Source organism: Lycium ferocissimum, chromosome 1 (assembly GCF_029784015.1).
Source record: "Lycium ferocissimum isolate CSIRO_LF1 chromosome 1, AGI_CSIRO_Lferr_CH_V1, whole genome shotgun sequence".
Classification (NCBI taxonomy): domain Eukaryota; kingdom Viridiplantae; phylum Streptophyta; class Magnoliopsida; order Solanales; family Solanaceae; genus Lycium; species Lycium ferocissimum.
In genome coordinates, this window is record NC_081342.1 from 8,901,977 (window position 1) to 8,926,151 (window position 24,175).

Sequence of the window (24,175 nt, forward strand, 5' to 3'; positions counted from 1 at the left end):
TTGGGTCATATTCAATATTATCATGATATTACAAGGACAAACAACGACATAGCCAGTGAAATCAAACAAAGTGGGGTCTGAGGAGGGTAGAATGCACGCAGATCTTATCCCTACCTTGGGAGATAGGGAGGTTGTTTCCGGTAAACCCTCGGCACAAGAACACGCAATTAAAAGCAGTATAAAAAATCATGGCAAAATACTATAAAATCATGATAAAGATTTCAATAAGATAAAAAAGAGAAGGAAAAAAAAAATACAATTATCAAAGTCCATGATATTACAAGGACCAAGTCCAAATTAACTTATTGACTGGGCTCGGTCCTTCGCCTTTTTCTTCTCTACACTTTGATCCCCAAATTCTTTACCAATGTTGGTTTATAATTACGAGCAATTAAAATTTTAGGATGAGATGGGAGACGATATATGCCAGAATTAATGCAAGTATCCTTTAGTTAGGTTAGTGTACATTGTCGGAGCTGCTGTAAAATGACACTTCAATTTAAAACAAAATACTTTAATATAGGAGTAATAAATTTGGTAAAATCAAGAGGCTCTCAAGTCTCATGCATATACTTGAAATATTATTCTATTCAAATTTTCCAACAATTTATCCAATTCTTTTTATATGATCTACCATTTTCAAGTATTTGAATAACATGTTTGAATAGCTCAGCCACCTAAATATTTCAATATAATAACATACGGCTTTATTCAAACTCAGTAGTTTTAGTTTTGATTATGTACACGTATAACAAAATTCACGAACTTATAATATTTAAATCCTGGATCTGCCACTATTCTTAGTGTTGATGAGAAACAAAAACAAAGTTAAAACGAGGAATGAGATTATTGGCATGCTGATATCATCATCCATACGAACTCAAATCTTGCGTATGAGATTTAGAATAATTTAGTCGTTGACACTTGACTATTTCAGAATAATTAGTCGTCAATTGATAATGAAGCATAATGTGCATTATTTCTCATTGGTATTTCATATCGTACAAAAATGTTTTAACATCCTTAATTTTCTTCACGTTTTTCTCTACCTTGGGTCTTTGCTATAGTAGCCAAAGAAATGACTTGGAAAAAATTATGTGCAGTACACTGTATTTTCCTTTGGTTAAACTTATTGGAAAATGTTTGTTGAGAAGCTTGACTACTTCTTCTCACGTACTTCATGAGGCTGTTAAAATAGGAAAAAAAGAAGAAGATAGGAATGAGGTTGAGATCATCATAGATACTCATCAATATCTTACGTAAGGGAGTTTAGAATTAAACATTTATTTGACGAGTCTATGTTATATAAGTGTAAAAGATATTTACACAATTAGCCATATATAAGGTTATTAGAGGTAAATTTCTTTGTAACAAGAATTAATTGTTAATCTGGTAAATGGTGACTAATATTTGTCCAAGGAAAAAATTGTTTACACTGTAAAATTCTTTATTCAATCAATGTATATAAGTTAAATCTTTATTTGACGTACTAATTAAGGCAAGATTAAAAGTTGGAGATAGTCAAGACCCATTTCTAGCGTGGAATAAAAGTTGGAAATAGTCACAATTCAAGCTCATGAGTATTGTCCGCTTTATAGCCCAACCAATATAGGCCTCACGAATTTCACCCTATGGCTTCGCCATCATCGAGCACAAATTAAAGTGTGTGTGGCTTCGCCATCATCGAGCGCAAATTAAAGTGTGTGTGGCTTAGCCATCATCAAGCACAAATTCGTGTACCATGTAAATTTATATTATGCCTTAAAATTATGCATCATTAATACTTGATATATACAGTACATAGAAATCGTGGATACAAAGGCTAGTATTTAGAAAATCTGGGAGAAGGGGCCAAGTGTAAGGAAAAAGGGAAGAGAATAATGCGATAAAATTGAATCTTATACGTCTAGGATGTCGACAACAAGTTTTTCATCAAATAACTACTTTATCTGTGAAAATTCTTTATTGCATCTTTATTAATGAAACTAGTGTCATTTGGCCCAGGCTTAAACCGATATTAAAATTTAAATTTGTAGATATCTTTTAAATTTTTTCATGCTCTTACTTCTTTATTTTTGTAATATCAGTTGGACACTCTCTAAGGAATTCTAAAATATTAAAGTACAAAAAGTTATCTGAATGTTAAAGGAAAATATTTTTCTTAGTTTTTATATTAGACTTTAAAAAAAAAAAAATCAAACAAATGAAAGCCTTTCTAATTTCTGTTTTATTGAAATTGTTTGGGATTATAGTCTTCGATGATCAATTTGCTTTTCATATGTTAAATTAATTTCATTTATATCTCTGAATTGAACCCGTATTAGCTAACTTATATTTTGGGGAAAAACTCACCGTGTTCAATTAATGTCAAAAATATTTAAAGCTACAATATTGTTGTACAATGAAATTAATAAAGCTAACTTACAAATTAATATAAATAACTAAAAGTCTGCGTATTGCACGATACTTTTGTAGATATTCTTTCAAATTAAATCATAAAAAAAAAAAACTGAATAGTTAATGAATTTAAAATTTTCTTATTCTATGCTTTCTTCTTCCTTCCAAAAGATGCATGTTAAAAAATAACATTTTTTCCTTTTTCTTAATTTAATGAACCTTTTTATGTAATCTACATTTTTTAAACTTTTCATGTTGAACTTAACTATTTTAATATAAATTATATCAAATGTTGACTATCTCGTATTTCGCAAAATATTTTAATATTAAAAATATATTTTTTAATTGTTTAATATTATTACGGTTTGAAGATCAAATTGTATTTTCTTCCTACTATTTTTTGCAAAGATTTCATAATATATTTGAAAAGAATGTTTTATAGTTCCTTTTTTAATATAGTAATATATTAGTAAATTTTGTGCCAAAAGTGTGCGTATGTAAAATTTGACTAATTAAACCGTACTTCGGAATTCATTTTCAATTGAGATGAAATTCATTTTTAACTATTTAACAATGAGATAAGTTATTTGTGTTTATTCTTTTAATTTAAGATTTAATCCTATCCTAAGTGAAATCTTTGTTAATTACTTTTGTTTTGCATGCACATACGACACAAAATTATAGGAAAAAATAAAAGAAATACTATGCGTTTAATCGGACGAATAAAATTTTAAATAGAAAATGATAAATGGTAAATAACATCAATAAATGATAAATAATATTATAAAAATAATATTTTAATTCAATAATTAGGCCTATATTACATGTCTATAATAAATTCTTAAGAAAAATATAATTGAAAGAAGTTTAATAATATTTTCACATAAAAGAAAGACTCAAATATATATGAGTGTGCTTTGTGGGGCTCACTATCATCTTTTCTATGATATCATCATTTTTATTGGCATGAAAAAAGTCCTTAGTTCTTCAAATTTACCCAAATGTGTGAGGAATTGACTGGGCTCGGTCCTTCGCCTCTTTCTCGTCTACACTTTGATCCCAATTTTTTTTTATCAATGTTGTTTTATAATTACGAGCAATTAAAATTTTAGGATGAGATGAGAGACGACATTTGCCAGAAATAATGCAAGTATCCTATAGCCTTTAGGTAGGTTAGTGTACATTTTGTCTGCGCTGCTGTAAAATGACACTTCAACTTAAAACAAAATACATTACTATAGACATATAGTAATGCATTTAGTAAAATCAAGGGGCTCTCATCTATATACCTGAAATATTATTCTATTCAAATTTTCCAACAATTTATCCAATTCTTTTGTATGACCTACCATTTTCAAGGTAGGGATCTTAGTGACTCAATTGGTTGGCTAGCTGAATTTTTACCTTGTTGGTGAGGGTTCAAATCCCCCACATTGTAATCCCCTTCCCTTACCCACCACGTAAAAAAAAAAAAAAAATCATTTTCAAGTATTTAAATAACATATTCGAATAACTCAGCCACATAAATATTTCAATATAATAACATATGGGTTCATTCAAACTCAGTAGTTTATCAGTGTTGTTGAGAAACAAAAACACAAAGTTAAAATGTGGAACGAGGAATTGGCATGCTGATATCATTATACATACGAACTCAACTCTTGCGTATGGGATTTAGAATAGTTTAGTGGTTGACACTTGACTCTTCCAGAATAATTAGTCGATTGATAATGAAGTAGAATGTATATAATTACTGTTTGGTATTTTACATCGTACCACATTGTTTAATTCTAACTAGATCGCTAATTTTCTTCTCTTTTTTCCTCTACCATGGGTCGTCGCTAGCCGCCAAAGAAAAGCGTGTACTCTTTAACTAGCGTACCTTCAATGACTAGGAAAAAAGTATGTGCACTATATTTTCCTTTTGTTAAACTTATTGGAAAAAGTTTGTTGAGAAGTTTGACTACTTTTCATGTACTTTATGAGGCTGTTAAAATAGGGGGGAAAAAAGATAGGAATGAAGTTGAGATCATCATAGAAACTCATCAATATCTTACGTAGGAGAGTTTAGAATTAAACCTTTATTTGACGAGTCCAAGTTCTGTTAGTGTAAAAGATAAATACAGTGAGCCATTATTTTCTGTGTAACATTCGACAGAAGTTTGTTGATAGTGTAAAATATCTTATTCAATCAATGTTTATAACTTAAAAAGGAAAATTTACTTGTCATAACTACTTCTAAAAGGTATTTATTGATAATAACTATTATTTACTTTATTTATGTTTAATGTAGTATTTATGTATTCCGAATGAGATATTTTTGAGAAACTAGATGTATTTGATTGTATTTTTGGGCAAAACTAGATGTATTTAACTAATTTCCATTCGATTCATAAATGTATTTGATTGTTTTTCCTAAAATCTGAATGTATTTGAGTGTATTCGTCTAGCCGGAATCAGCCAAATACAATCGAATACACTCTATACCAATGAAATACCAGTCGGCGACAGCATAAATACATTCAAATACAGTCGAATACATTCAATCTTGCGACGCCTACCGATGACCTTGCTGATCGGAGCTCGAATACATTCAAATACAGCCACAACAAAAGGATAGATCAATATATAAATACACTAAAATACATAGCTCTGTCGTGTATTTAAATGCACCGGAATACAATCATTTTTTAATACACGTGTATTCAAAGAAATTAAGGTTGAATATATTCAAACACATTCAAATATACGCGACATCGAATAAGGTTGGATACAACTGAACAGTGTATTTAAACACACTCAGATACAGCGAATTGCCCTAAACTAGCGACGAAAGGTAAATACATAAAATGTAGCTACGGATTGTTAAAAGCTCGTAAAAGGTAGTGGTTTCTGTAATAACCCCTTAAATCTTCATTTGACATACTAATTAAGGCGAGATAAAAAGTTGGAGATAGTCGAGACCCATTTCTGGCGTGCAATAAAAGTTGAGATAGTCACAACCCAAGCTCATGAGTCATGAGTCATGATGACACATATTGTCCGCTTTAGCCCAACGTTACAGGCCTCACGAATTTGACCCTATGGCTTCGCCATCATCGAGCCAAATTAAAGTGCGCGTACCATGTAAATTTATATTATATGCATCATTAATACTTAATATATAAGTAGAAAGCGTGTATACAAAGGCTAGTATTAGAAAATTCTGGAACAGGGACCAGGTGTAAGGAAAAAGGGAAGAGAATAATGCGATAAAATTGAATCGCATACCACCAGGATGTCGACAACAAGATCTGTCATTAAATTGCTACTCAATTTGAAAAAATTCTTTATTGCGTATTTATTACTGGAAATTAGATGTAACTTACACTCACATTGCAAAAGGTTCTTATTTTAACAATGTATAATAATTTATCCTAACAGGGTTATTTGCCTTACAGTTTTCTAGTTTATAATAGCAGTTATTAGTGGTGGTTTCTTTTGGATGACCGACTTAACTAAACTCAATTTGCATACCTTGATAGGATTATGGCCCAAAAAAAAAAAAAATAGAGGATCCCACAGATATGCATTTACAAAGACGCAAAGGCGGTTAAATGGAAACATCCATGAAGTGAGTAAAAAAACTTCATCGACTACGTTACGCGTTACATCATTATTCAGAATCTATATAGCATAACATCCAGGGGAATAAGTACTTCACACCAAAACAAACTCAAACAACAGTCAATCCTCTTCATTAGTTGTTCGATTTTCTGTGCTTTTATCGTTCATCATAGTTATTACTCCTATTATACATATTTTCATCCAAACTACAAAGCAGTTCAACATGTTTCAAGAAAACTTGCATTACCTTTGCATGAACATTGCAATTGATTTCCCAGCAGAAGTTGAATTCTCCAACAAGAAAAGATGGCACTTAGCTTTTGCTACCATCTACTGTTCCAGAGCTTTCAAAAATAAGGCCAGCACTAAGGTATCGCCTGTCTTTGTGTCATCTTATAGTCATGGGGCTGCCTACAGTCCAAGAAAGGTCGGCGTATCGACAGATACAATCGCCATTGATGTAGGTCAACAGCACACTTTATTCTCAGGCATTGATCAGTCAAGTCTAGCTAAGCTTGTCAAAGATAAAAGTGTTGACAAACTTTCTAACCTTGGAGGTGTACAAGGTGTTGCAGCTTCTCTCAAAAGTGACACAACTAATGGCATAAACGGAGATCCAGAAGATGTTGCATGTAGACATGAAGCTTTTGGAAGCAACACGTATCCTAAGCCCCCCACTAAAAGTTTCTTCCTCTTTGTTTGGGAATCATTCAAAGATCCCACCATTATTATCCTTTTGTTCTGTGCTGCTCTGTCTCTTGGATTTGGAATTAAGGAGCATGGACCAAAAGAGGGATGGTATGACGGAGGCAGTATTTTTGTCGCTGTGTTTCTTGTCATCGCTGTTTCGTCTATCAGTAATTTTAGACAAAACAGACAGTTTGACAAGCTTTCCAAAGTGAGCAAAAATATTCCAGTTGAAGCTGTTAGAAAGGGGAGGCGCCAACAAATATCCATATTCGAAATCGTTGTTGGAGATGTCATTTGCTTGAAGATTGGAGATCAAATCCCTGCTGATGGGATTTTGGTAGAAGCTCACTCTTTGCAAGTGGATGAATCTAGCATGACAGGTGAAAGTGATCATGTTGAGATTAACCTAAGCCACAACCCATTCTTGATTTCTGGCACTAAGGTCGCCGATGGCTATGGCATGATGCTTGTGACATCGGTTGGCATGAACACCACCTGGGGTGAAATGATGAGTGAAATTAGCAGTGATTCCAACGAGCAAACACCTCTCCAAGAACGACTCAACAAGCTTACTTCATCGATTGGTAAAGTTGGATTGCTAGTTGCTTTCTTAGTTCTTGTTGTCCTATTGATACGATACTTTACCGGGACCACAAAAGATGAGAATGGAAACAAAGAATTCAACGGGAGCAAGACATCATCGGATGATGTGATCAATGTTGTGGTGGGAATTGTTGCTGCTGCTGTTACCATTGTTGTTGTCGCGATTCCTGAAGGATTGCCTTTAGCTGTTACACTTACTCTGGCTTATTCAATGAAGCGAATGATGGCTGATCAGGCAATGGTGAGGAAGCTCTCCGCTTGTGAGACTATGGGATCTGCCACCACCATTTGTACTGACAAAACAGGTACTCTAACATTAAATAAGATGACTGTGATAAAGTTTTTCTTAGGCAAAGATCACGTAAAGGCGGAAAGTCATACAACAATTTCAGCAAAAGTTCTTGAACTATTCCATTTAGGGGTTGGATTAAACACTACAGGTAGTGTTTTCAAGTCCTCCGAACCATGTTCCAGCTTTGAGTTCTCAGGCAGCCCAACTGAAAAAGCTATTCTTTCATGGGCTGTTATGGAACTGAACATGGATATGGATCAAGTCAAAAGAAATTTCAACATTCTTCACGTGGAAGCTTTCAATTCGGAGAAAAAGAAGAGTGGCGTCCTGATCAAGAACATTACTGATGGCACAATTCATGCACATTGGAAAGGTGCTGCTGAAATGATTTTAAGAATGTGCTCTCATTACAATGATCTAGAAGGGAACATAAAACCTCTAGAGGAATCAGATAAAAAAGAATGTGATCGGATAATTGAAGGAATGGCTGCCAGCAGCCTTCGATGTATCGCGTTCGCACACAAGCAAGTACCAGAGACTGAGCAGGAGGATCAAGAACATATGCATGGAAAAGTTCCAAACAACTCTCTCATTCTTTTGGGATTTGTCGGCCTAAAAGATCCATGTCGTCCTGGCGTAAAGAAAGCTGTGGAAGATTGCCAAAATGCTAGTGTGAATATAAAGATGATCACTGGTGACAATGTGTTTACTGCAAAAGCCATAGCCACAGAATGTGGGATTCTTCATCCTAATCAGGAAGTAGATGATGGAGCAGTCATAGAAGGTGAAGAGTTTCGTAACCTAACAGATGAAGTACGGATGGAGAGAGTGGAGAAGATTCGCGTGATGGCAAGATCTTCCCCTTTTGACAAACTTCTAATGGTGCAGTGCTTGAGAAAGAAAGGCCACGTGATCGCTGTCACAGGTGATGGCACGAATGATGCGCCAGCTTTAAAGGAAGCAGATATAGGACTTTCTATGGGGATTCAGGGCACTGAAGTAGCTAAAGAGAGTTCTGATATTGTCATCTTGGATGACAATTTTTCTTCAGTTGCCACAGTTCTGAAATGGGGAAGATGTGTCTATAACAACATCCAGAAATTCATCCAATTTCAGCTAACAGTAAATGTGGCTGCGCTCGTGATCAATTTTGTAGCAGCTGTTTCAGCTGGAGAGGTACCACTCACAGCAGTACAGTTGCTATGGGTAAATTTGATCATGGACACATTAGGGGCACTAGCACTTGCGACAGAGAAGCCAACCGAGGAACTAATGAAGAAGAAACCAGTTGGTAGGACTGAGCCACTTATCACCAACGTTATGTGGAGGAATCTAATGGCTCAGGCCTTATATCAGATTGTTGTTTTATTGACCTTACAATTCAAAGGCGAATCGATCTTTGGTGTCAACGAGAGGGTAAACGATACATTGATCTTCAACACGTTTGTCCTTTGCCAAGTGTTCAATGAATTCAATGCGCGAAGCCTGGAGAAGAAGAATGTCTTTGAGGGAATACACAGGAACAAGTTGTTTGTCGCAATCATCGGAATAACTTTGGTTCTCCAAGTGGTGATGGTGGAGTTTCTAAAAAAGTTTGCAAATACAGAGAGGTTGAATTGGGGTCAATGGGGTATCTGCATTGGATTTGCAGCTGCATCTTGGCCAATTGGTTGGGTTGTCAAGTGCATAGCTGTCCCAGAGAGACCGATTTTCAGTTATCTCAGGTTGAATTACTTCAGAGCCTTGTTTAAATGAGTAGATTTAGGTGTTTACTATATGTTTTTTCATAAACTAGTTAGTTCTAATAGTATTAGTATAAGGAGTAGATGATTTAATTAATTGATTGATGTTGCATTCCGTTATTTCATCATTACTTGTATTTTCCTGTGTTGTGTTTTAAAATAAGGATTTATATGGAATACTCAACTACAATTACAAGATGACTCAGAAAGTTCCAATAAGCCTACACCTTCCTTCACATTCTGGTTGCACATTGTTAAATATAGTATCAGGCTTTAAATATTTTCAATCAATTAAAATCTTAGGAGTACTAGTTTATTAATGATGGTAAACGCAACATACCTTAGCTGATAATATACTCAAAGCTGTGAAGCTTTAGACTGACATTTTCTATTTCCCAGCTTTGCTTGTGCGGTTTGCAATTCTAATTGGTTCCACCCATACCTGGATGCTAGCGATCCTTTCACTGAAGAACTCTTCAAAGAGGACACTGGCTTTCTATCTTTGAAGGGTTTACCCACAGACCAGAGGGTTAAGGCTCTCACCTTCTTTTCAAATCAAAGAAAGAAGAGCCCTTCGATTCGGGCTCTTTCTAACCTTAACAAATGAACTACGAAGGGGTCAATCAAATGATTCGGTTTCCATTCGTTTTCCTCCCTCATAGTCCATCAATGGGCATGGAGTGTTCGCCTACTCTTCAGACGTGTTCTTGACAACCTAACGGTTCTTTGGTCTACGCTCGCAATCTGATGCAGCAAGAATTAAGCAACTGAATTTTAAGAGTAAGTTCTTTTGGAAGATTGAATAATACTGGTACTAGGAGGAAGGAAAAAAATTCCATTTCTGAAGTACTAGGAGGAACTCAAGGAACCAGAAGTCTAATAATATGATGTAATAATGTAATACTATGCTAGCATCTTTAGAGTGCTTTTAGGTGTAAATGTTGTTTGTCTATGGTATCCTTTCACGGTTTACCCAAAAAAAAAAAAAATGTAATACTATGCTTAAATGAAGTGGTTTAATTGCATCTCTCCTCTTCATTATGTTATGTCTTCCGGGGGCGGAGCTAACTACTAATAAATTAGGGTTCACGTGAACTCAATAGCTTTTTCTCAGATAATTTGTATTAAGAAATAGACTAAATATCTTTAGATATTAGACTCTGGACACAATTATTACAGTATATTAATTTCAGGTCGCTGTGGGAATCCAAATATTTCAAATCATGCTTCTGGAAAAAATTAACTTTGCTTGTGTGTATTCCACCTCCTACAAGTAATAAATCAATCCAAAAATACACAAACTAATTTTTCACTATTCACATCACATTATAAAATTCAAATGCCACAAAACTTGTTTTCAGCTTGATTCAGAACTAGAAAATTTGAAAATGTGTAATATTACAAGGGAGAAGACCTACCTGTTCCATTTTAGCAATATAAACTGATGTAATGCAGCTATTCACACTACTCGCTTCTCCTATATGGGCAAATCAAACACGAGCAAAGCTCTCCTCTCTTAAAATAAATATACATGCTGTGATCATGCCTAAACCACGTAAACACGAGCAAGGTTGTGAAATTGGAAGAGATCAATTGAAAGAATGAAAGACTCATATTGTCAAATTAGGTTGTAACAACTGAAGATTAGATTGTAGAGTTTCGATTGTTAAGGATTCCATTCTAGGTTATGTTAAAACATTTTGTGTTTTATACTTCAGAAATTTGGAACTCTAATTATGACTTATAAGTAAATAGGAATATTGTCAATTATAGTGATTAAGATTTCATTTGTACAGACTAGTATATTTGGTACAAAAGAAACTATTTCTCTGGAGAAAAAAAAGTCTTAATATGTTTTCCAAAGAAAATAAGCTATTTCTTACTTATCTTTCGGCGTTTGCGTATCTGTCAACGGTTGATGATAAAATCTGTAATGAATCTATATTTTCGTCAAGTGTAAATATAAGAACTGATATTTAACCTGAGAAAATATAATTGAATGTCTCTCAATCTTTAGGAAAAGCAAGGAACAAAAATGGAAAATAAGAAAAGGGAGGTTCTATTACAAAATAGCTTAATGAAAAAAATATACCAACCTGAGGAATATTGGTCTTCTCAACCTGGATCCAACAACGCACGTTGGGCTTTCTTCATTGTGAAACTTACATAAATAGCTACTTTTTATTAGCTTCTAACAATATATAGTTACAAGTTTGGTAATTACAAACCATAGCTACCTTTAATGTCCCAGCGGCTGTATTTCATTATTTTGAAATACAGCGAAATACAAAAATTGTGAAAACAAAGTGGAGTAAAAATAGGCTCTATATTTGGAACATTTACTATATTTACACCAAAAAAAGATGAATACATTCAAATCCTTTTGAAAGAATACATTTCTCCTTCGAAATATAGAAATACAAGCGAATACAAAAACATACACTCTATACAAATAAATACAAGCGAAATTCTACATCAAAAAAAAGATGAATATATTCAAATCCTTTTAAGAAATACAATGTATTCGGGTGCATTTATTATTCAAATGCACATTTTCTCCTTCGGAATATAGAAATACAAGCGAATACAAAAAATACACTCTAAGTATACTAAAAAATAGAGAATCCAGTCAAATCCGATCGGATCTTCAGTGAAAATACAAAAAATACACTCTATATACACTAAAAAAATTGGAGAATACAGTCTACAGAGGGTGGAGGGGTGAGTCAAACGTTCGCCGGAGAACAAAACAAATGGCCAGATCTGTTTCCCTAACATTGGGTGGCCGTTAATGGCTCTGTTCCAGAATAAAGTACGGCCACCCACGGCAGCGCAGAGGGCGAGTAGTCAGATCCTATACATTATACATCATTATAATTGTTTCTCTTTCTTGTGCTCTGATATCTCGAATTCAAAAGCATCAGAAACAGAATTTTGCATGCATAGACAAGTTCCTAACTTGAATATGACCATGTTTAACTTTATCTTCTTCTAAATCAACAACATGAAGCATATGGAGTTCAGATCTGAAGAACTTAAACCTTAAGCTTCTCGAGTTTGGAGATGGAGATCGTAGTAGTGGTGGTGTTGCGGCGTTGTTGGTTATGGAGATGGATGAAGGAGGAAGGGGTAAGGGGAAACGAGCGAGGGCTGCGTTTGGAGGGTTCATGCAAGGAAAATAGATCTCACAGATCTAGGGGTAGGAGAGGGAACGAGAGAGAGAAAGAGAGGAGTGAGGGAGAAGATAGATTTGGGAGATGAGAGAAATCATTTTAAAAGAGAAATTTGCGAAATACAGGACAATAATTACGATATGTAATTTAAGAAAATATTTTAGCTACGAAAAATAAATAAAATAAAAGGTAGTTACTATTCATAAATAGGTCTTAGAGGTAGCTATAATAAGTAAATTTCACTTCCTCATTTTAGCAACTGGCCCAAATAACTTAGCTTCTAGCTCAATATAGTATAATGGGAAAGGTACATGGAATAATCATGGGTCATTTGAACTATTCCCTTCAAAGGCACTGGTCTTTAATTTTTGTCCCTCAAATTGGCGGTCTTTAATTTTTGTCATTCGCTAAAAATTCCTTAGTTTCGGGTTCGAACATGCTCAATAAAAAATTAAAAAAAAATTAGAGTTTGGATTCGCAAGGCAGAGTTTCAAATATTTACCTTGCGAATCCAAACCTCTGCCTTGTGAAATTCCTTTTTTTTTTTTTTTTTAACTGAGCTGATGTTCGAAACCAGAACCTCGGGGTAAAGACAAAAATTAAAGACCGGTGCCTTTGAAGGGCAATACGCACAAACAAATGAATAATCAGCAGTGGGTATGTTCGTTGCAAAATGGGTATTCGAACAAACAACCATATTTTGTGGTGGTCTTTAATTTTTGTCCCTCAAATGCCCTTCAGCACTTTTAGAACGACATAAACAAAATTGAGAAATCTACATGGTATAGAGAACATTAAGCCTTATGTATATTTAGTAGCTATATTTTGCCTAAATTACATCTCATAGCTAAATCTTGTATGTCAATTACACAAGATAGCTAGTATAATATAATTATAACTAGTATAATAAAATTATATTGTATTTAATATTTAAAACTATTTTCTCTCTATTCTCTCACAATCTCCTCCCACTTTCCTCCATTTCTCTCTCCTCCATCACCTCTCTCTCCAAGCCGTCTTCTTTTTTGCTCCAACAACCACCACCACCGCGGATACTCGAAGACTCACACGCCTCCTCCATGCGCTTCTTCTCTCTCCACAACCGCCTGCCACCATGGAGACCTCTGGCGAGTTCCACCACCGTCGTTGTTCTCTCTCTATCTTTAAATCTCTTTGTTTTTCTAGAGAGAGAAAGCTCCAAAGTTACATTAATGGCTTCAAAGCTTCAAAGTCTGTCAGAGCTATGCTCAGATCTGGCGTCGTTCAACGCTGCCGCCACCGTCGCCACCTCCTCATCATCAACAACAGATCTGAGCTTTATTGTTTTCCTAGAGAGAGAAAGCTTTTTTTTTTGTATCTACGTCGTTGCTGCCTCCAGTCGTTTTCCGGTGGCGGCTCAGATCTGAGATTTTTATTTTTTTTAATTTCAAATTGGAATGTATACATATAGTGTATACAGTGTTTTATCGCATGTATTTCGAAGGAGATCTTTTTGTATACAAAATGAATACAGTAAATTTGAAGTGTATACAAATGAATACATTGAATTATATTTCTTGTATTCAGTATTTGAGTGTATTCGTTAATTTTTTTGGAAAAATTCAACTCAGTTGTGCAATCTGAATACAATTTTTTTTTGTATTTATGTTGTTTGAATACCATTGATTTTCAAATACAATAAATTGAATACAATGTAAAAGTAGTTATAAATGAATACAACTGAGTTGAATACAATTGACGTGAATACAACTGAGTTGAATACATATGACTTGAATACAGTCAAAAGAATTTTTGAAAAATTTTTATTCGCTGTATTCGTGAATACAGCTAAGCCGTTTTATGAATACAGCGAGCCATTTTTTTAATAGAGCGGGAAAACAGTAGCTATGCCATGTAAATATTAAAACTGTAGCTATGGCAAAATTTAAACTCCCAAAGTGTAGTCATTTATGTAAAATTCCCAACAAAATTTTGGCCAGCTTCATTTAGCCCAGATCAATACCCAATCACTCATGTAGGTCCAACAACTAATGGCCCAAGTAAAAAGCACCACATATGATAATTTTTGGGTCATTCGTACAAATGTCCCTATTTTGGGGATGGTCTTTAATTTTTGTCCCTCAAATTTGTGGTTTTTAATGTTGCCCTTCGGCACTTTTAGCGCGGCATAATTTAAATTTCGCTCAACAAAGTTTACGTTTAGGATCAATATATGTATTATAACATCCTACAAATTATCTTTGGACAAGGAAAAACTTTTCATCCACACAAATTATGCCAGAAAAGGCAAAACTTTCAACACTCAACATAATAATAAAAAAATAAAAAACTATACAACTTACGTCGCATAACTTAATTATTATAGAACTTGTGCCAAGCAAGAAAAAGTTCAGTTTCCGAAAATAAGAATGTTACAGAACTTATGTCGAGCGAATCATATCTGAATATTTTCATTAAATAAGCAGCAGGGCTAAAAATTAAAGATCATTGCATTTGAAGGACACTCCGTGCAAAAAAGTGTAACAAAATGAGTAAAATGGACCGTGATATGCTTATTAAAGATAATAATAGTTTCAAAGGATTAACAGGAGCAAGTGATATTATATAAGAGCTTGAAAAATATTTTAGATTTAACTTGTGTATCGACACTATAAACAATTTCACTTTAAAGGAAATTAAATTAACAATTCGTAAATAGAAGAATTAGTAACTTGAAAAATAAGATAAATAACCTTGTGCATCAGGTAAAAGTGCACTAATTGCGTAAAATCCAGTTTACATCGTCTTTTGATCGAGATGAATCCATATATATATCCTTTTCCTGGAAATTTGTATGTTGTAAGCTTGTCTCAATTTTAATATGGGTTTGGTAACATTTTATTTAAGTAGGGTTAATTTCATTCTTTCTAAATATAAACAATTCCTTCTACCTTGGCGGCAATTTGGGCCCGGATTGGAAAGAATAATAAATTAATTAATTTAAAAAAATATATAAGTAAATTAAACAAAAAGATAAAAAGTAATGAGAAAAAAGAATATACTTACTACTAAGTAGTAATTAGAAACTGGAGTAATACTTTTTAGTCGTAGAATTTATATTATGTTTAATTTCTTTTGAATGTGATCTGAATTAGTGATTAAAAATAATAATTTATATTTGTTCTTTTGAATTTTTTCTTCTATGATATGGATTTGCGTAAGAATGGGTGATAGAAGATTCTATTTTGCCAAAGTTTCATGTTGCTGCAAAATTCACTTAGAAAATGTTATTTTAATGAAAAAACTTAAAGGGTTGATCTTATCCTGACCATAGATAGGGTTGGGTTGAAACACAAATTTCAGATGATTAAAGGGTCGGTCGGCCCATTTAATTCTTTGACTCTTTAAGTTGTAATTAAGAATTCTATTTTCACTCTAGGGGAGACTTAGTTGACAACATTTTACACGTATTATATCAATTACCCCGAAACTTCGTTAACGTTTTTGCATAAATATGGCAATAATGAAGCTTTCACATCATCACTTTTCTCACTTTTTATCCGATCTCCTTTTGCTTTTTGGATAAGTGCTTTCGTGTACCCTTCGTTGCATGATAATTCAATCATTTTTCATTTTTTGATAAGTGATGTTACAACTATTAACCAAGCTGGAATCCAATATCTGAGGGGCCCTTTGGTTGGAAGGATCAAGCGAGTTATTTCGGTATAAAATTTGGGACCAAATTTATCTTGTGTTTGATTGAGGATATTATCTAAAATTAGGATAAATGCTATAGGGATAAGCATAAGTACCCCTTAAACTTTTGCTGAAGTTCCAGAGACACACTTTACCTTTACGAGGGTCCTATCACTCTTCTAAACTTTTTTTTTCTGTATTTCTTTACACCTTATGTGCTGACGTGGATAAGGATGTGAAAACACCTCCTTCAAGCGCGTAGTAGTTTTTTTTTTTTTTTTTTTAAAAAAAAAAGGCTCTGACCTATATGAAATGGCCACGTGTCTGTCCCAAAGCTGATTTTCAAGAGATATTCATCCAAATACAAATGTTCTTCATCCCCTTTTTATCACCCAATTTCAAGAGTTCAAAATCTAATTTTGGGTCTCGAAATTCAACAAAAACTCAGTCAAATCCGCACCAATCAAGCTCAAATTTCAACAACAATAACTTCATAACAACATCATCACCAAATCCCAGAAATCAATTTGGCCAACAACCAAGAATTTTGACAAATCCATCTTCATTTTCGAATCTCAAAAACAACTAAGATTTAGAATTTAAAACTTTGAATCTCAACTTCAAAACTTCAACAACCTTCAAATATGCTCGACACCTCCAATTCAATTTCAAGTTCATACAAGAACAATAACAATAACAATTATCCTTTTCATTTTTTTTAAATATAAAGTAATATTTCCATTATATTTTGAAATAAAAAAAAAACAAAAAGGAAGAAAAATGACATAATTTTTAAAAAAATTCAAAATTGCGAAATTACGCATGACAGCCCGTGTAAACACCCGATGCAATGAAGTATTACCCTATCTAACTCGGTCGGTGAAATGAAACTTAAACATAGAACAACAACAGTGCCACTATTAAATCTCTCCAAAGTGAATTTTTGTATCACACATATGACCTAATAGTCTTTGCAGTGTTTGAAATGTAGTAAACACTGCTACAAATATTCAACAGCAAGAAAGATGATTGTGTTTAACGAACTAAAATAGGGAAATTACAATTGGAAAAATAAGAAAAGAAAAATAATAAAGAATGGGGATGAGAAGTTTAGACTCAGAGAAAGGAAATGAGAGGAATAGACACCCTTCAGCAATATTCACATAACCCCAATTGCTCCCACAAGTCACTATATATTTATCACCCTGGATCCCATTTCACTGACCGATTTACAAATAAGAATGGTGACCATTCATAATAGAAAATCATAGAGAGCAACTAGAGGCGGATGGAGCGCTATAACTTGGGGTTCAATTGAACCCCAATCTTTCGATGCGGGGTATAAATTTATGTGTAAAAAAATTACTAAAATTATAATAAATAGTAGATATGAACCCATAACTTTAGGAATATAATGGTTTAGTACTAAAAATTTAAGATGTTGAACCCCTAAAATTTAAATCCTAGATCCGCCTTTGAGAGCAATACTCAAATCTTAATTTTGAGTAATTTTTGTGTTTGCCTAAATACTGATGGGCAAAGTTGTTCAATTTTTGTTCTGGTGGAATATATAATAAGTACCTAATTAAGGTGCACGTAATTTAGCCTATAGACCAACTTTATATTGAAAAATGAAATTTCGTATTTAACAGGAAAGCCAAAAAAAAAAAAAAAAAGGAAACTTCGAACAGCTTGGGTGTCTTTCAAGTATATTGTTTGCCATTTCCTGCCTAACCCTAACTGTCCTAGGTTTGTGACACAAATAAATGGTACACATTGCTGACATTAAAAGAAGGTGCATTAACTTATACTCTTAATAGCTAAGTTAATATATATAATTGGCCTTATATAGCTTTGCTTACTTAGTATGTCATTTCTTTATCATCAGCTCACATCAGTTTTTCATATTATTACTTATATATACATGATAAATTGGTCAATTGAAAAGATTATAACTGTATAACTATCATTAAGTTCAAAATTAAAAGAGATGACCATACTGCTGAGAAACTTATAATTTCTTTTAAATGTACTTTCTAACTAAAACTTGAAGAATATTACTCTTAAAATCCTACAGAATACCAAGGAAACCACAGCGAAGGGAGTAGAAAGCTGATGAATCAATGCAAAAATAAAGAATAGTCATCCCCCAAGTTATGGGCAAAAAAGGAACATTAATTACATCTCCATGCAAACTTAAGAAGACAGCAAATTAAGCTCCTTTTAAAAATATATACAAACAATTGAAAATTCGAGGTATATAAGATCTGATAATACTATGCACGTACCTAAGGTGAAACTAGAAAAGAAAAAGCGGTTACTCGTAAAGCATATGTTCGGACAGTGTGGTTTACTAAACTGAAATATCCTGGAAATTCAGAATAGCAGTTATTAATTCATAAATTGCTTCCATTGAAGAAACCACTTTGGGTTTCTTCTCTTTTACAGATTCTCAAAACTATGGGTGTTACATATATACTTTGTAAACACCGAATTATTGTATTGAAATAAAACAAATTTGATATTCAGTACGGTATTCGATATATGTTTTATTGTCTTTTTTGTTATTCAGTATGATATTTAATATTTATAAAAAATACTGAATGTCATATCAAAATACTTAATTGCATATATAATTCATATATATTAAAGTATTATAGAGATAACAAAATTACTAATCTTAACTATAAACTAATAGGGCCTAAAATCCTTCGGACTAAAACCTTGTAACAAGTACTACTATTTATATAAGAACTTGAATTAAGGTAATTACATAGAGTCATGTACCTAAAATTGCTACTCCACAAATTGTAAGAGCTCTCATCATTGTCGAACTCATAATTCTCTATATTATATGTACGTCGAAGTTGAAAAAATCATAGTTACTGAAAACTTGCAAAGAACATACATGTATGCCTGCAAGTGGAAACGTAGCTAAAGTCAACAACCTGACGTTATAGTTAATAGCTAACGCGTACCAGCATAGACTTATATAAGGGGCTGTCCATAAATCCAGCTTTGTCAATCCAGTTCCAAACACAATTTAGCCTTTTCATCCGCACTTCCATTATTTGTCCTTTTCTTGTTCCAGTATATCAAAACAACTACTTTAAGCTTAGTTGTTCCATGAACTAGCCAAGCTCTTTTTGTCATTATACTCCGTCCATCCCAAAAAGATTGTCTTAGTTTGACTTAACACAAAGTTTAAGAAATAAAGAAAGACTTTTGAAATGTGTGGTCCAAAACAAGCCTTAGATATTTGTGTGGCTGTAAATTATCTCATAAAGTTAAATTGTTTCTAAATATAGAAAGATGCTAAGCTTTTTGGACCAGACTAAAAAGGAAAGGAAGTCTATTTGTGGGATAGAAGGAGTACTAATTACAAATATTACTTTTCCTCCTTAGTTGTTATGGACAGATTATCCATGATAGCAAACTTGCATTGCCTCTGCATGAACATTGCAGTTGATTTGCCAGCCAAACAAGACATCTCCACCAAAAAAAGATGGCACTTAGCTTTTTCCACCATCTTTTGTTCCAGAGCTTTCAAAACTAAGACGACCAGCACTAAAGCACTGCATGGAGCTACCTACAATCCAAGAAAAGCTCGTGTATCAACTGATAAAATCGCCATTGATGTTGTTCAAGAACACCCTTTATTCTCTGGCACTGATCAGTCAAGTCTAGCTAAGCTTGTCAAAGATAAAAGTGTTGACAAACTTTCTAACCTTGGAGGTGTTCAAGGTGTTGCAGCTTCTCTCAAAAGTGACACGACTAAGGGTATAAATGGAGACCCAGAAGATGTTGCACATAGACATGAAGCTTTTGGAACCAACACGTATCGTAAGCCACCTAATAAAAGTTTCTTCATCTTTGTTTGGGAAGCATTCAAAGACAGAGGCGGATTCAGGATTTGATGCTTGTGGGTTCCAACCCATATCAAATTAAAAAATATAAAGAGAATGGTTATGCTTGTGGGTTCCCAAGTCGTATTTGATATATATATTTATTGAATTTTTCTATACAAATACATGATCCGAACAAATACATGGGGGTTCCTGGGAACCCCCATATACTAAGCTACATCCGCCCCCGTTCAAAGATCCCACCATCATTATCCTTTTGCTTAGTGCTGCTCTGTCTCTTGGATTTGGAATTAAGGAGCATGGACCAAAAGAAGGATGGTACGATGGAGGGAGTATTTTTGTTGCCGTCTTTCTTGTCATCGCTGTTTTGTCTATCAGTAACTTTAGACAAAACAGACAATTTGATAAGCTCTCCAGAGTGAGCAAACATATTCCAGTCGAAGCCGTTAGAAAGGGGAGGCGCCAACAGATATCCATATTCGAAATCGTTGTTGGAGATGTCATTTGCTTGAAGATTGGAGATCAAATCCCTGCTGATGGGATTTTGGTAGAAGGTCACTCTTTACAAGTGGATGAATCTAGCATGACAGGGGAAAGTGATCATGTTGAGATTAACCTTAACCAAAATCCACTTTTAATTTCTGGCACTAAGGTTGCCGATGGCTATGACATGATGCTTGTGACATCAGTTGGCATGAACACGACCTGAGGTGAAATGATGAGGGAAATTAGTGGTGATTCTAACGAGCAAACACCCCTCCAAGAACGACTCAACAAGCTTACTTCATCGATAGGTAAAGTTGGATTGCTAGTTGCTTTCTTAGTTCTTGTTGTCCTATTGATACGATACATTACCGGGACCACAAAAGATGAGAATGGAATAAAAGAATTCAAGGGGAGCAAGACTTTATCGGATGATGTGATCAATGTTGTGGTGGGAATTGTTGTTGCTGCTGTTACCATTGTTGCTGTCGCGATTCCTGAAGGATTGCCTTTAGCTGTTACACTTACTCTAGCTTATTCGAATGATGGCTGGTCAGGCAATGGTGAGGAATCTCTCCGCTTGTGAGACTATGGGCTCTGCCACCACCATCTGTGACAAAGTTTTTCTTAGGCAAAGAACACGTAAAGGCGGAAAGTCATACAACTATTTCAGCAAAATTTCTTGAACTATTCCATCTAGAGGTTGGATTAAACACTACAGGTAGTGTTTTCAAGTCCTCCGAACCATGTTCTAGCTTTTAGTTCTCAGGCAGCCCAACTGAAAAAGCAATTCTTTCGTGGGCTGTTATGGAACTGAACATGGATATGGATCAAGTCAAAAGAAATTTCAACATTCTTCACGTGGAAGCTTTCAATTCGGAGAAAAAGAAGAGCGGCGTCCTGATCAAGAACATTACTGATGGCACAATTCATGCACATTGGAAAGGTGCTACTAAAATGATTTAAGAATGTGCTTTCAATACTATGATCTAGAAGGGAACATAAAACCTCTAGAGGAATCAGATAAAAAAGAATGTGATCGGATAATTGAAGGAATGGCTGCCAGCAGCCTTCGATGTATCGCGTTCGCACACAAGCAAGTACCAAAGGCTGAGCAGGAGGATCATGAAGTTCCAGACAACTCTCTCATTCTTTTGGGATTTGTCGGCCTAAAAGATCCATGTCGTCCTGGCGTAAAGAAAGTTGTAGAAGATTTGCCAAAATGTTGTTGTCAATATCAAGATGATCACTGGTGACAATGTGTTTACTGCAAAAGACATAGCAACAGAATGTGGGATTCTTCATCCTAATCAGGAAGTAGATGATGGAGCAGTCATAGAAGGTGAAGAGTTTCGCAACCTAACAGATGAAGTACGGATGGAGAGAGTGGAGAATATTCGCATGATGGCAAGATCTTCCCCGTTTGACAAACTTCTAATGGTGCAGTTCTTGAGAAAGAAAGGCCACGTGATCGCTGTCACAGGTGATGGCACGAATGATGCCCCAACTTTAAAGGAAGAAATATAGGACTTTCTATGGGGATTCAGGGCACTGAAGTAGATAAAGAGAGTTCTGATATTGTCATCTTGGATGACAATTTTTCTTCAGTTGCCACAGTTCTGAAATGGGGAAGATGCGTCTATAACAACATCCAGAAATTCTTCCAATTTCAGCTCACAGTAAATGTGGCTGCACTCATGATCAATTTTGTAGCAGCTGTTTCAGCTGGAGAGGTACCACTTACAGCAGTGCTGTTGCTATGGGTAAATTTGATCATGGACACATTAGGGGCAGTAGCACTTGCGACAGAGAAGCCAACCGAGGAACTCATGAAGAAGAAACCAGTTGGTAGGACTGAGCCACTTATCACCAACGTTATGTGGAGGAATCTAATGGCTCAGGCCTTATATCAGATTGTTGTTTTATTGACCTTACAATTCAAAGGTGAATCGATCTTTGGTGTCAACGCGAGGGTAAATGATACATTGATCTTCAACACGTTTGTTCTTTGCCAAGTGTTCAATGAATTCAATGCGCGAAGCCTGGAGAAGAAGAATGTCTTTGAGGGAATGCACAAGAACAAGTTGTTTGTCGCAATCATCGGAATAATTTTCATTCTCCAAGTGGTGATGGTGGAGTTTCTAAAGAAGTTTGCAAATACAGAGAGGTTGAATTGGGGTCAATGGGGAATCTGCATTGGATTTGCAGCTGCATCTTGGCCAATTGGTTGGGTTGTCAAGTACATAACTGTCTCAGAGAGACCAATCTTCAATTATCTCAGGTTGAATTACTTGAAAGCCTTGTTAAAATGAGTAGATTTCATATGATCTAAGACATAAGGATGCCTCAGTCTTAGTAGCACCGTAGGAAATTCTGTATTTGTTTGTCTGGTGATCAATAATGTTCTTTCTTTTTACCAAAAAAAAAAAAGAAGAGTAGATTTAGGTGTTAAATATATGCTTGTTCATATTCATAAGCTAGTTAGTTCCAATAGTATTAGTTTGTTATTAAATGGTTGATTGATGTTGCATTCTTTTATTGCTCACCACTTGTATTTCCCTATGTAATGTTTTCAAATAAAGAGTTGTATAGAATTCTTCTACTACAATTACAAGATGACTTAACAGGTGTATATAGACCTTTCAGCACATTCTGGTAAGACATAGTTTTAAGATAGTAGTTGTCAGTTTGTAAACTTTTCTAAAGTCATTTAAGATCTTAGTCCTTTGTTCCTGATTGTAGACACAACATACCTTTTGAAGTTGATAACATGCTAGCTGTTGGCAGCAGAAGATATTTTAATGACTGAGAAGTCTGCTGCACACATCAATTTTCGATGCAGAGCATATATTTACATTTGAAAATTAATAAAATGGCACTCATAATTTTAAATACAAAAGGTTAAGTAGTAAAACCTTAAAACTTGAACGGATCAAGTTTGTCCCATGCCTATCTAAATTTCCCACTTAGCACCCAAGGGAAGCCTAGTGGTCAATAGAGACAAAAACACTAGGTGATTTCACTCCAAATGTCCTAGCCTTGGTGGACAGAATTATCTGGTATCTGTTGCTGGTGGAGGTGGCAGGTATCTATGAAAATAGTCGAGGTGAACACAAACTGGCCCCGCCACCACGGTTATAAAAACAAAATATTCCCACTTCTCATAATTTGTAAGTAGTGAAGATAATCAACAAACTAATTTTCGTCCTTCACATCATTCAAATGTAACAAAACTTGTTTTAAAGCTTGATCACAAAGGGAGAAGAGATCGTGGTCTCTTACCTGTTCCACCGCCATTGACTTTGGAAATTGAAGGATCAATGAGGCTTTGAAATCGTGTTGAGAATTTTACATGCGAGACGAAATTGGCATTGATAGCCGAATTAAAGCCTTCGTTACAATTTCTTTTCCCGACTATGATGTTAGAAATTGTTTCTACCTTTTCGGACTCAAGCAGATTCCAACACTTTAGCCTATTTCTCTAAACTAGAATTTTTTTTTATCAATTTTCTTATCCACGTCCGATATCCGCATTGGAGCCCGGTTTCGCGCCGCATAGGGTCAATTCTGGAGAACAAGGTTTTTTCTATACTTAGGGCTCGAAACTGAGACCTCCAATTAACACAACATTTGGATAGATTATATCGT

At 34.6% G+C, this 24,175-nt stretch overlaps 1 protein-coding gene and 1 pseudogene across 1 annotated transcript; both read left to right on the top strand.

The window, feature by feature from the left end:
- Window positions 1-6,107: 6,107 nt before the first annotated feature.
- Window positions 6,108-9,531, top strand: LOC132046580 (putative calcium-transporting ATPase 13, plasma membrane-type). The gene has a single exon (XM_059437259.1). It carries the CDS (start codon window positions 6,227-6,229, stop codon window positions 9,341-9,343), a length of 3,117 nt encoding a protein of 1,038 aa, XP_059293242.1. The 5' UTR covers window positions 6,108-6,226; the 3' UTR covers window positions 9,344-9,531.
- A 9,655-nt stretch (window positions 9,532-19,186) lies between these two features.
- On the top strand, window positions 19,187-23,143 carry LOC132046589 (putative calcium-transporting ATPase 13, plasma membrane-type; annotated as a pseudogene).
- Window positions 23,144-24,175: the final 1,032 nt, after the last annotated feature.